The sequence below is a fragment of the Arvicanthis niloticus genome, chromosome 1, assembly GCF_011762505.2.
Source record: "Arvicanthis niloticus isolate mArvNil1 chromosome 1, mArvNil1.pat.X, whole genome shotgun sequence".
Taxonomy (NCBI): Eukaryota; Metazoa; Chordata; class Mammalia; order Rodentia; family Muridae; genus Arvicanthis; species Arvicanthis niloticus.
Genome location: NC_047658.1, coordinates 162,993,927 through 163,007,038, shown reverse-complemented (window position 1 = coordinate 163,007,038; position 13,112 = coordinate 162,993,927). Strand labels below are relative to the sequence as shown.

At 44.1% G+C, this 13,112-nt stretch overlaps 1 protein-coding gene across 7 annotated transcripts in view; it reads left to right on the top strand.

Annotated features, from left to right (window-relative positions):
- Ablim1 (actin binding LIM protein 1) overlaps nt 1–13,112 on the top strand; it is a 202,373-nt gene that overhangs the window by 171,181 nt on the left and 18,080 nt on the right. For 6 of the 7 annotated variants that reach the window (XM_034499328.2, XM_076925713.1, XM_076925708.1 and 3 more), the window contains 3 exons: nt 2,963–2,998; nt 5,294–5,423; nt 7,409–7,528. In XM_034499328.2, coding sequence (XP_034355219.1) covers nt 2,963–2,998; nt 5,294–5,423; nt 7,409–7,528 — 286 coding nt within the window. The remainder of the gene's footprint in view (nt 1–2,962; nt 2,999–5,293; nt 5,424–7,408; nt 7,529–13,112) is intronic. The other variant, XM_034499324.2, reaches the window with a different exon arrangement.

The following is a 13,112-nucleotide window of genomic DNA, read 5'->3' as shown; positions in this document are numbered from 1 at the left end:
CCTCTCAGCCTAGAGGACTCTCTTCCCTGTGCACTCATCCTAGGGTTTGAGGTTCCCTACTGCCACCTCGCACCCTGATCATACGCCATTTCCCTCAGCCCCTTCAATTTATTCTAATTTCCCCACTTTTTTCAAGACGAGGTTTCTCTGTGTAATAGCTTTTGCTGTCCTAGAACTGGCTTTGTAGACCATGCTGACCTCGAACTCACAGAGATCTGCCTGCTGGGATTAAAGATGTATGCCACACACCCAGCCCCTTTATTTAGTTTAATTGTTATTACAGCTTGACCCTGGAAGCTTGAACAGACTGACAGACTTATGCTTTCCCACAGCATGCTCTTTCTCTGTCTTATTCATTATTTAAGTTGGAGTCATCTGTAGCCTGATTGGACTCCATTCAGAGAGATATTACCAAGTAGTGGACGTAACTGGGCCTCCAGCCAAGGTTAGAGAAGACTGCAGTCTGTAGCATCCCGCGGTGCCTAGGCTTGCATGAGATGACCCAACTGCTCCAGGTACATGTGTCATGCTAGCCTTTGGGATACAGCAGGAGCTTGGAAAATCCTGTCTCAACACCACTCCCCCAAAAGGCATGAAAATGTGGTGACTGGCTTTTATTTGTTCCCAGTTATGTACACTAGCATTTATTGTTTTATAATAATTTTGTGTATTTATAATTATTCCTCTTCTCTGCTTGTTCCTAATCTGGGTTTTATTCTGGAGCACAGTCTGCATTCCCAGTCTGTTCCCAGTCTGGCAAGGGACTTGCATTTTCCCATAGTGCCACCTGGTGGTATCCTTGCTGTACTGCATCTACAGACTGTTGATTGGCCCGGGCAGTTAGCTACCATTGGATTTCAGAATTTCAGAGGTTAAGGGTCAGGGAAACTTTCTGAACAAAGCACATAAAGACTGGCCTTCAAGTCAGTGGTCAGGTGATTTTTTTAAAGTTCAAGACATATATGCAAAAGGGAAATGTTGGAGTTTTTTGTGGTTTTTAATGGTGAATGTGCTGTGTGTGCTGTGTGTATGCATGCCTCTCTTGGGTGTTGTTTGTCTGTCATTGTGGGTTTGTGTGTGTGTGTGTGTGTGTGTGTGTGTTCTCTCAATAGCTCCCTCTAGAGCAGCAAAATATCAAGCAGAAATTTGGTTTGGAAATGAAGTTTAGGTCATTTAAAATCTGACTGTGCCACCTACTGCTAACTCAGGGCTTAGAAAGTAAACGTGTCAGGTTTTCCATAAGGAGTGAAATCGTTAGATTGGACCAATATTTGGCATCTGACAAAAATGCTAACGTCTTACTAGTTCTCACGATCCACTGTACGTGACCACCCAGAGTTGTGGCCTGGGGCTTTCTTGTGCACAGAGGATGCCCCTTTGGGACAGAAATCAGATACATTAATAAACTTCCTCTGAATGCATGGATCTTGCCACTGAATGAACACTACAAGCTATTTTATTACTTCTTTCATCGGTTATGACACTTATTTTGTAGAACCATGTGCTATTTTAAAGACACAGGAGGGATGGAAAGGTAGCTCAGTTGGTGACGTGCTTGCCACAAAACATGAGGGCTAAGTTCAGTTCTCAGAACGCACATAAAAAGCCCAGTTTGACAGCTTGTGCCTGGGGTCTGCTGTCCTGCAAGTGTGAACCAGTGAGCTGCAGGTCCATCGAGAACTGTCGCAAAAAATAAAGCAATTGAAAAAGACACTTGGCATTGACCTCTGGCCTACTCACACACATGCATGCATGTACACACACACTCACATGCACACATGTATATACACAAATCACACACACACATGCATGCATGTATATAATTACACATATACATGCATGCATGTATACACTCACTCACATACACATGCATGCATGTACACACTCACACACATGCACACATGTATACACACAAATCACACACATGAACGCATGCATGTATATAATTACACATGCATGCATGTATACACTCACACACTCACACATGCACACATGTATACACACACATACACATGCATGCATATATACACTCACATGCACGCATGTATACACAGAAACATGCACACATATACACACTCACACCCAAAGAGTAAGCTTAAAGCTGATGTGATTATTAGCATATTTAGGAAGTATGTGCGTGGATAGATCAAGCCAACTATTAACAAGGGCGTGCATAGCTTCTTTCTAGGAAGGCCATCCTTACCCATCAAAGCTTTGAGCTGTGAGGTGTGGAGGAAAGTGTGAACAGGGGTCATGGGAGATGTGAAGGAAAGTGTGAATGGGGGTCACAGGAGGTGTGAAGGAAAGTGTGAATGGGGGTCACAGGAGGTGTGAAGGAAAGTGTGAAGAGGGAATCACAGGAAGTTAGTGTGATGAAGGAAAGTGTGAACAGAGGGATGGCAGGAAGTTATTGCAATGGTGGAAAGTGTGAATGGGGATCATGAGGTGTGAGGTGAGTTTGAACCCAGACTTCACTGGAGTTGAGTGAGCTCTGCAGCTGTCTAAACAGTACTGGCGATGGAGGAGATGCCAGTGCCAAGGGCCTGGGGTGACAGCACGAGGTCAACCCAAAACAACAGACAGTATGTGATGTGAGGGCCATCACGGACCTATCAAACTATCTTACAGTAATTGCTCTGGTTCTGAATTAGTTAGAAAGCATATGAACAAAATTTTATATTTCCTTAGCTGTCCTAACACACAGTTATATCATAAACACAGTCAGATATATAAGGAAAGTAGTTCCAACCAGTCCAACATTATATTCATTAAAGCCATGCTTCTTGGGTAGGAATATCCCTGAGTCTCCTGGGAACCTTGCTGGGATTTCCCATCAGCCCCTGTCCACTGAGTTAACCAACAGCGGAAGGTGACTTGTATGTTTACAGTGATACTTTTACCATCCTCAAAACTAGCAGGGAGTTAGCCTATGCACTGACTTAAAATTCTCTTCTCCTTCCAGTCCCCAAGGACTTTGTCTCCAACTCCATCTGCAGAAGTAAGTATTATTTGGCCAGATTCATGGGTGGATTGGGAGTGGCTTGGACCTTGTCTGTACTTGAAAAGCATATATGTACCAAGGGACAGAAGCACTGATTATGATGCTTGCAAGGATTACTTTATACTCAAGCCAGGACCATATGACAGCAGCACACTTGTAAGGGGGACAAGAGAAAAAAGTGTCCTGCTCCTGATCCAAGCCTGCACTGCTGGTAGGTTCAGTAGCCCAGACACATCTGCAGAACTGAAGCCATTGTCCAGTGTGGGTCTCTTGGCCCCTGTCTGTCTGTACTTCTGTGATATAGACTCTAACAAAATTAGAATGACTAGAGATCATTCTAGCATAATCTCTAAGCTGAAGCACTTCATGAGCAGTCACCTCTTCTGGACTGATCCAACCATGCAGCTTCATAGACTTTTTTAAAAATTTTATTTAAATTATGGTATCTTTCGGAGCCCAGACTGGCCTGAGCTTACTATGTGGTAGAGCAGAAGCTTGAACTTCTGGTCCTCCTGTCTTCATCTCCTGAACACTGGAAGTACATGCATGCACCATGCTTGTTTTATGCAGTGGTGGTGATCGAACCCAGGGCTTCAAGCATGAAAACACTCTACCAGCTGAACTATGCACCAGCCTTGCTGGATAGTTTTATCCAACTGTTCACAGTTGGGGTTCTCTGTAATCTGAGATGGAAAGTCTGTGGCATTTTTGTTTCTGATAGAGCGCACTAGAAACAATGCATAGCACCACCACCCATCCATCCAGGAAATGTATAGCCTTTTACATTTGCATTTGACCAGCTTCAAAGTGGACACCATCTTTCATGTTTGGTGGTTACTTTGTTACAGCCAGTTACCACAGACCCAGAATCCCCTGGATGCTTCCTGACAAGCTCCCAGAGCCTCCCTTACTAAGCTGTAACTGTAGCCACTGTTCACTTATTCCTTCAAATTCTTACTGTGTTGTCCCAGGCAAAAACCTCACAGTACAGCAAACCCCCAAGATAGAAAACACTATTTGAACTCTTTAGGTTGCTTGGTTTTTTTTTTTTTTTTTTTTTTTTTTTTTTTTTTTTTTTTTTACTATTGTTCATCATATCTTTGCACAAACAGGTGTTTTTTGTACCTGTTGCCTAATGCACCTTTCTCTGAGTTTGGGCATAGGTAATACCCCAACAACACTTATTACATTAGATGAAAGCGACATACTCTAATTTCATTATTCTCCAATTTGTCAAGGGTGCAATACAAAGGTTTGCCCCCGTGGTATCATAAAGGTGCTTACAATTATTTCCTTGGGCTGCTTCCCAGGCCGAGAAAGTAGTTAATTATCTTAGGAAACCACCAACTTGTTCTTCAGGAACAACAACTTTACATGTCCCCAGCATAGTCTTAAGCACCTCGTAGCCCTGACACGGGAGCTTAGTGTCAGGGCTTTGGTTCTGGAGCAAACGCTGTATAGTATATACCTGCTGTGTGTCAATGCTGTGGGTCCATGGCTTGCTGCGGCCCTTGCTTCACCATCACCAAGAAGCCAGTGGTACCCCGGGATCTACTGTTCCTACTATTTGCAGCTCTGTGTGGGGTACTTTTCTAGCTTCTGTAATAAAACATTCCAGCAAAGCAGTGGAGTAAATGAAGGGAGTGTCAGGGAGGAGGGAGAGCCGATTTTGACGGACAGTCCTTCATGGTGGGAAGGTCCTGGCCAAGGAGCACGAGGCAGCTGGTTGCCCCAGTGACAAACAGAGATGCCACCTGGTGCTCGGCTCTCTGTCTCACTGCTATCCAGTCAAGGAACCCTGCCCAATGAACAGGGCCACCACATTCAGGGTGGGCCTTTCCATCTTTCTTGAAAACTTAAATCTTCCTAGAAACACCCTCACAGACACACCCAGAGATGTGCTTTCCATGGTGATTATAAATCTGTTTAGTTGACAGTGAAGACAAACCATTATGGGATCTGATGTGGTCACACAGTAAAGCCTCAGATCTCAGCCCCAGTGTGACTGTGGGATCTGATGTGGTCACACAGATTCTCCTCTAGCACTGTTGGCATTTATAAATTTTATTCCTTAAATTTTAATAACTGCAGTGACTGTTGATTGTGAGAAGAACACATTAACCATTGAGTATCCATGCACATGAGTATTTAATGACTATAACCCTGAACGCTGAACAAAGACACTTATAACAGCAATTCCCCAACTACCTCTGTGGACTGGGTTTTACTTAGAAATGTCCACTAACTGTGCGAAGATGATTTAGACTCTCACTTTCTCACACCGTCCTGCAGGGGTATCAGGATGTCCGGGATCGGATGATCCACAGGTCCACCAGCCAGGGCTCCATCAACTCCCCTGTGTACAGCCGGCACAGTTACACTCCAACTACATCACGCTCGCCCCAGCACTTCCACCGACCTGGTAAGGATTGCTCTCCCCTGGATCTGTTCCACATGATAAATACGTATCTGTGTGATTTTCTTTTCACGCCATTGACAGCATGTTAAAAAACCCGGCCGTTAAATATTTCTAGCCCTCTGGTAGAACAAAGTGTCCGTCTTTATTTTGTATTATGTCTTTTAAAATGAGTCATTTTATCCTTGTGTTCACTGTGAGCTATTAAATTACATTTTGACATTGACCTACTGAGAACAAAGGATATTTTTTAAAGAATTGGATGAAAATCTCATTCCCCTGAAACTTAAAACAAAGATCTCTGAAAGAAAATATGTTTTCCTACTTTATCATCTGAAGTCCATGTTAGCCATTGGTTGGAAAGTTTAAAGCCCTCACCCAGTGTTACACCAAGTGCATGCATGGTGAAGCCCCTCCTAGAGTGAGGCCTGAGAGTCCCTTTGGGTAACTTTGAAACCACTTCGAGTCCCAAGAGTTGAAATCAGCCTCAGGAATGGAGTGGCTATCCTGTGGTAGAGGGTATGAAGTCCTCTGATCTTTAGAGGTCTCAGTTCCTGAGGCTATAAGTGGAAATCTTGTGTGTGGAAGTCCCAGCACAGATCAGAGTCCCCGGAGAAACAGAGTCCTTAAGAAGCATCATCTAGAAGACTCTATTTGAAGCTTCCTGCAGCTGGCCAGGCTAATGAAAACAAACATATGCAAATGCTAGCTTATAAGTAAAATATTCAAGAATTAAAAACCAATGGGAATGATCAGAATATAGACAAGCTGCTGTTTTCTCAAGGTCACAGAGGATTGAAAACTACTGGATCCTTCATTGACAGATGGGTTTCCCTGGACAAGCCTGCCATGTGACTCATCGTACAGTGCTTGCCTACCATGTGTGAGGCCCTGAGGTCAATTCTCAGTCACACACACACACACACACACACACACACACACACGGCCATGAGTTTTTATTTAACCTTTTGGTAATTTGTAATCACTTCGGTGTACTATTCTACATGTGACGTATGCTGAGACCACTAAATCCTGCCCTGACTTTGTCAGAGTGGCGTGTGGTCACAGGGAAATCGTCCTTTGAAAGCATCTTGACTAGCAAAGGAATGGCCACTCTGCTACAGTTGTTCCTTTAAAAGCCCTTTCCATAGTGGGCAGGAGAAAGCTTTGTCTCCTATGTCCTGGGTTTGATGCTAGAGCCCAGAACATTCCCCACCTCCTCTTCCGATGTAGCACACATGTGCAAGACACCAAGCGTTTAGCATCAAGACATGTTTGATGCCTAAAAGTTAATCACATATTTGTGATGTTTGTGTAACCAAGTATCCACCCTGTAAATTCTGGATACCAGGTGGTGTTTTAATTCCCTGAGTCTGGGTTGAATTTTGACGGTCCATTCTCCCTCTGAGCGACTGGATTCCTACCTCCAGAGTCCCCACCACTGTGAGCCTCCTGTGTAACTACCTGCTCAGCTAATACAGCAGAGATTTCCTAATGCATAAGAAATAGGAAATAAAACCCAATTTTCAGTGGGATCAGCCTGCAACTAAAACAGAACAAAACCTTTGTATTTAAGTTTGTTTCTTCAATTTTCTTGACATGACTGTCCGTTGTCTGCATTCATTTCCAAGGGTTGATCTGTTGAATACACTTTAAAAGGAGCTGTTGAGTCTGTCTACGTGCTGTGCTCAGTCCTGGTGCTGTATAGTTGGCATTATCTTGACAGTGTCCCGGAGAGCATGTTCAACAAGCCATTTATTCCCAGAGATTGACTCTGTGTCCACTTGGGGCTGTCTGCAGACTCCGCCCTTGGCCTAGCCCCTCCCACAGGGCCGTTCCTAACCCTCTTGCCTTCCTCCTTTTTCAGATACCTGATTAACGCTCTTCACGTCCTTCCCACCTAGGGCACCTTCCCTGCTCCCGTTTTAATTTCTTTCTTCTTTTCTGTTTCCACCTCGCCCCGCCCTGTTGGTTGGTTCCCTGCCGCACAGAGCTCTTGTCTCCTGGTGTGCACAGGTGGTCCCCCCTGCGCACCAGCAGCTTCAGCTCCACCCACAACGACTCCCGTCCCAACCCCCCCTTCCGACACCACTTCCTCCCCCATGTCAAAGGTAAGGAGGCAGGCCTCCAGGCCGCTAGTGCCTGGCCTGTGTAGCGGAGATTTATTAGCTCCCGGCAAAGGCTAATAAGGTGTATCTCCAAGAGTTAGAGCCTCTGAGCTTTCTAGCCATCAGCATGCCTGCCCGTGTCCTCACTGCCTCCAACTGCAGCCTTAGAACTGGCATGGCATCTCGCATTCCAAGAGATGCATCGTTTCCAAGAGCTCTGTACAAAGCTATGGGGTGTGTACTTAGAAACTAAGATCTATCTCCAGCCGATTAGAAAAATATATATTATTATTTTGTCTTTGTATGCGTCCTTGGCAAAATATAATATATATATACGTGGGTGTTTTCTTGGGTTTCATTTGTGATATGTTTCTGCAAAACACAGCAGGATTAAGTAATAAGGAAAAGTTGTCTTCATGGTGATAAGACATTGAAGGACATGAACGTGTGAACAGTGTAGTGACATGGACATGTGTGAACAACAGTGTAGCGTCTCTCCCCCTCCTCCTCCCTCCCCCTCCTTCCCCCCCCCCCCCAGGTGAGTGAGTCTAATTTAATGATGAGTAAGAGGCTCTGCCTCCTGCCTCCTGTTCCTGGCCCTGCACCCCTCCTCTCTACTCCCTGTGTGGCCCCCCTGCCTGTTTGCTTCCTTGTTCCAGCCACAGCTTGAGTAGCATCCTCTGCCCTGGGCTGTCTACCTGCAGGAACTGAGAGCCTGGCAGGCTGTGAAAGGTCTTTTAAGTGAAGAATCCCCAGAGAGTTGCTAACTTGCTGTATTGTCTTGATTTGATCTATGTGAGCCAACAGAAAAAGCAGGAGGTGGAGGCAAGCATGGATCTGAGAATGGCTGTCAGGGTTTCTGTGTCCCCAGTTCACAGCACCTGCGCCATCTGCTCTGCTGAGTAGCTGAGTAGATGGAATGCTTCTCTAGCTCCTGACGCTCCTCACTCCTGATCAGCTGACTTCTGAAGTATAGATGTACTAGGAATTCAGTGTGCAGTTATCTCAAGCTCAGTGGTTAAACCATTTTCTGCTGCTATAGAGGACCTGGGTTAAATACCCAGCACACATGTGGCAGCTCACAACCAGTTCAGGGGTGGTGCTAGTGCCCTCTACTGGTCTTTGTGGGTACTGCATGCACATGGTACACATACATTCATGTAGACAAACAATCCTGCACATAAAGATAAGTTGCTTTTTTTACCCTAAAGAAAATGATGTGACTGAAGATATCATTTGCCATTAGCTAAACTTTTGGGGTAGGCACAGCACTTTCCAGAAGTCTCGACTGGCTATTTAAAATCATTATTAATAGTTAATATGGGGGGATTTTTTAATATCTGAGTGTCGTGGTTATTATTATTTTTAAAAGAATTTTTATATAACCATAAAGAAATTACTGAGAAAAAGCTTCAGCTATGTATTTTAATGAGAGCCTTATATGGCAGTTTTTGACCAAATCAAGATAAAATTTCTCATTTTGACCCATTAAAGTAGTACAAACTGCTTTGTCTAATTATGATGTGTTTGGTCTTTCAGAAGGGTAATTTTTGTTAAATAGGCCTTTTAAAATCACACAACATGTGTAAAAAAAAGCACAATACCTTGGGGAATATTAGTGGCCCACCTTGAGTCTGGGACACTCATATTTTGGATTTAAATATTATCCCTGTCACTTGATAGCTATGTGACCTTGAACTGACCCTTATTCTTTTAAACACTGTCTCATGTATTAATCATAAGGACAGGGACTCTCTCCTGGACCATTAGGTGTATGAGATGAGGTATCCTAGGGTCAGTGTGAAATCATGAGCATGGATCTCAGTACTTTTGGGTAGCTCAGGCTAGCTTCAGACTCCCTATGTGGAAGCAAATGACCTTGAACCCCTGATCCTCCTGCCTTTCTCCTAAGGACAAAAATCACAAGTCTGTGTGCCCAGCCCCCGTTTATGTGGTATGAGGATCAAATACAGGACTTATGAGCACATTTACAGATTGAAACACATCTCTAGATCTTAAAGTATTTTTTATTGAAATCATTCCACGTATTCTTCAGAGCATTCCTGTGATGTCCGCCTAGTGAGGAGAGCTAGGATCAGGGTTCCTGATGAAGTAGCTGACTAAAGGCTCACAACTGGGAGGAAGCAGAACCTGGACTAGACTGCAGGCCTTTCATATCCAGAGGGATTTTTCCAGATTAGATGTGCTCGCTTTGGGATAAATCTGCATGTACTCTAAATGTGAAAGCAAAATTTTTAGCCAGAAAATTGCATTCTTGGTAAGGCTGATAGAAAGATTATTTCAGTCATTTAAATAACAAAATTACAAAGATTTTGCTTCCCAGTAGAAACATCAAATAGTTACAAAGATTGTATTACTTCTATGAGTCTTAGTGTCAAAAATGCAAAATCTGTTCTTTCTGTTTGAATCTGCATCTGACATTTCAAATGTAGTCAGATATCATGAGTTTAAATTATAAAGGGAAGCGGATCAAAAGGAATTAGTATGACCCTGGCCTTTGAGCGACTGTGCCTGCACACACATGCCTGCACACATACACACATGCATGCATACACTGGTAGACAGCTTGTTGATTGCTCTTTCCACCCATGAGTGGTGTTTCCTGTGACATGATCCACTTTAGGATGTAGATTTTGTATCATAATCTTTCTCATGCTGGGGATGGTCTGTCCTGTGGGGGTTCGTTGTTCCTAAAGAGAAAGTCAGTATAGGATGACTTGTCTCTTTGCCTGCAGCCTCACTGGGGACGGGATAGGTGGGGTGGACAAACTCTTGTTAGGGACTGTGCAGCCTCAAGCAGGAGACAGACAAAAAACAAAGCAGGGCATTGGTCTGCTCTTAGACACTGTCAAGGCTTCAGTGAGGAGTCAATGCCTTTCAGAAATCACTCCTTTTTTTTTCCCCCCCTTTTTTTAGTGTGTCATAGAAATCACTCTTACCTGCTGTTTTAGTCAGTCTTGTGGAGAATTTTAGATGATCATAAAATTAAATCTAGTCCCAAAGACTTTCCTATGCTACTAGTGGTTTTTGTTCTTTGTTTTTGTTTTTTTGTTTTTTTGTTTTTTTGTTTTTTTGTTTTTTTGTTTTTTTTTTAACAACTGAAAAGGTCTGTCCTTGTTGAGAACACACAATCAGGTCAAAGGCAACAACTTGTGACAGCATTTTTCAGCCCAGAATCACCCAGAGTCTTCACTCTTGGGAAAGTGACCAATTTCTACTGCTGCCTGGCAGAGGGGGTCCTATTGACAGACAGCTTCCATGCTTGGAACTGATACCTGCCTTTAGCAGCCTTCAGCCTCTGCCCAGCATGTGCTGAATTTTAGTGTGTATATGACACTGCTTAATTTGTATCGTTGAGATGGATTCCTGGGTGCTCATCTGACCAAACTCACAAAAACCCTCTCCCGAACTCTGACGGTCAGTGAGGACATGAGGGTGACAGGGGGATCAAGGGCGGGGAACCGTATGTTTCAGAACTGACAGTGGCCAGAGCTCATGATTCCAGACTCCAAGTTACAAAAAGCAGAGAGTGGTACTTCTCTAAGCCTTCCTTGGAGAATTAATCTGTTTTTTTCAACGCGTAGCAGTTTTCTAACACTTATAGGATTAAAAGATTTTTCCAGACTGAGAACATTAAGTTGGTCAACTAGAATGGAGGAGACATAAGGTGATGCCGTTGTGAACCCAATGCTGGGTACCAGCATCTGGTTCATCCCACAGAGAGGTTTCCTAAGTCAGGTGAGAAGCAGCTTTAGAAGTAGGAAGTTGGCCTGTGTTGGTCGTTCACTCACTCCTGGCCAGGGAATGCGCTGGCACTGGTGAGAATGAAGGAGACTGAGTTCTAGTTCAGCTGTAGCTATAGCAAACACAACATAACCTTCCCTCTCCTGCCCTTCTCAACCTGGTTGCTACGCTATTTTGTCAGACATGAACAAGCTATTGCTTTTCATATTTCAAGACAGTGACATTTTACTTCATGTCTGTTTTGGGGTGACCTAGAAATGTCTGTACTGAGACATTTAAATATTCAGCCCATCTGAAAGCCCTGGCAAATGACTTCTTTCATGCATTGCTAGCCAGATTTGGGATGGCTTGACTTGAAGAAGTTGGCCAAAACTATTTTCTGACAATCCATGATTTCCTTGACATGGTTAGCTCAGTGGGCAGAGCACTCAACTGGAGTTATAGTATATGGACTCAATCCTGGGGCCTAAAATAACAAACAAATATGAAACATTTATACTACAAAGGGCCACCACCAAGCAAATGGAAAGACAGCCTACAGAGCTTATAAAACTGAAAATCATATTCCTAGAAAAGAGAGTTGAATCTTGAATAAACACATCTAGAAACAGTGAGAGCAATTCACACTAATAATCCCATAGTGTAGGGGCAGTTCTGATGCTAAGGTCCTGTTCCCCAGTTGGTTCATGATTTGTCAGTAAAGAACCCATGGGCCAATTGCTGGGCAGAAGGGACAGGTGGGACTTCTGAGTCCCTGGAGGCAAGAAACAGATGCAAGGAGAGGAGAGACAAGAGTTTGCCATGTTTCAGAGAGCCAAGTAGCCATGTGAGATCTTGGGAGGAGCTGTGGCCTGTGGCTGCTCCTGTTTAGAGCAAGTGAAGAGGTGCAGAGATAAGAATATTGATAAGGGCGTGCTTTTTCAAGTAGGAAATAAGTAGCACCCAGCAATTTCGTCAGAAGGCAAGTTGAAAATGAACAATGTGTATGTCTGGGTCTTTTATCCATGGATTCAAGGAAAGCTTCATGGGGGCTGGTAGCACTGCCCATTCCCAGAGCTTAGGCAGGGTAGCAAAAGTTACAGACAACACCATAGCTTTTGATAGTCCTTGGTGTTCTGCTGTGTTTCTTAGGACATGAGGCTTGCTCAGATGAGCTCATTTTCTGGTTTTGTGTAAGCTCTTCCTTGCATTCCTATGGACAGAAGAGAAGAAGGGTGTAACTGTGTGCCCCTGTCTGCACTTGAGGATTTTGCAGCCAAGATCCAGCCCTTCATGCCCCATGGACAGTATCTCCTCTGAGGACAGCTTTCAGTGCTGTAGCCTTGTCACAGGCTAGCCCATGATATCCTGGATTTCTAGATCATTGCTTCCAGCTCACCTGGGGCTTTTTCCTGTGCTCTAAGGAGCTTCCTGAAGAACTGACAAAAGCCTGAGTTTCCTCTCTGAGCTTGCACATCAGTCCTGTGAGTGTAGCAATACCAGGGTAGGGAGATCAGAGAAGCAGAGGTAGGAATCTCCTTCCCTGATTTATGTTGGTCATGATTGGATGTTCAGATAGTATGTTAGTGATTGATTCATTAGCCAGAGGAAGCAATGCAGAGAGAGATCTAAGAGTCCCCAGGTGTGTGGCAGGGAGGGTTCTGACTCCATCTGTATATTTGAGAGCAGGGTAAACAAGCCCAGCCTGCAATGAGACCACTTTATACCATGAGGAGAAGGACTGAGTGACCATAAGGCACCTACCCTTAGCCTCAAAAGAAACATATTCTAATGGCCAGCCCCTCCCATTGTGCCTGAAAGCAGTCATACCTGGAGCTGGGGC